Genomic DNA, 913 nt, shown 5'->3' on the forward strand with positions numbered 1-913 from the left:
TAATACAAAAATTCCATACATTTCATGTTACAATTACTACTAATAGACATTTTATTATTATTTAAAATAGATATGTTTAAACTCAAGAATCTCTCTGCCTGTTACTGAACCCCCTCCAGGTGGGGAGACATCGGGTGACAGATCAACTGTAGAACCACAACATGCTTCCCATGAAAGCACTTGCCACAGCCATGGGGCTTCTACCCGGTGTGGGTCTGGAGATGTTTGACCAGGTTGGGGTGCATCCAAAGCTCTTCCCACACTCAGAGAGGTGTAAGGGTTCTCACTGCTGTGGGTGCGGCGATGGAGGGTCAAGGTAGAGCTTGGGCTGACAGCGTGGGCGCAGGTGTAGGGCTTCTCACCAGTGTGGCTCCGCTGGTGCTGGGTGAGGTGGGGGCTCTGCCTGCAGCTCTCCTGCACTTGGGCAGTCATCGGGCTTCTTGCGGGTGTGGGTCAACCGGTGCTTGGCCAACCTGCGTTTGTTGAACCGGAAGCTCTCCTGGCACTGGTCGCAGGCGTAAGGCTGCTCGCCCATGTGGGTCTGCTTGTGTCTGATCAGGCTGGAGCTATATTTAAGAGCCTTCCCACACTCCCCACACTTGTAGGGCCGCTCACCGCTGTGGATGTGCTGGTGTTTGATCAGGTTGGAGCTGTGCACAAAGCTCTTCCCACACTCCCCACACTTGTAGGGCCTCTCACCACTGTGGATGCGCTGGTGTGTGAACAGGCTGGAGCCATGTGCAAAGCTCTTCCCACACTCCCCACACTTGTAGGGCCTCTCACCGCTGCAGATCCGCTGGTGCTGGATCACAATCTTCTTTTCTTTAAACATTTTCCAGCACTGTTTGCACTGGTGGAGTTTTTTACGGCCGTGGGTCTTCTGATGCTGGACCAGGGTGGCCTTGTTCCTGAC

At 53.6% G+C, this 913-nt stretch overlaps 1 protein-coding gene across 1 annotated transcript; it reads right to left on the reverse strand.

Annotated features, from left to right (window-relative positions):
- Positions 1-358: 358 nt before the first annotated feature.
- On the reverse strand, positions 359-832 carry LOC104541099 (zinc finger protein 773-like). Its single transcript, XM_010185072.1, has one exon. The coding sequence runs from the start codon at positions 830-832 to the stop codon at positions 359-361; it is 474 nt and encodes a 157-aa protein (XP_010183374.1).
- Between the last annotated feature and the right edge of the window lie 81 nt (positions 833-913).

Source organism: Mesitornis unicolor, unplaced genomic scaffold (genome assembly GCF_000695765.1).
Source record: "Mesitornis unicolor isolate BGI_N332 unplaced genomic scaffold, ASM69576v1 scaffold11225, whole genome shotgun sequence".
In the NCBI taxonomy this organism is placed as follows: domain Eukaryota; kingdom Metazoa; phylum Chordata; class Aves; order Mesitornithiformes; family Mesitornithidae; genus Mesitornis; species Mesitornis unicolor.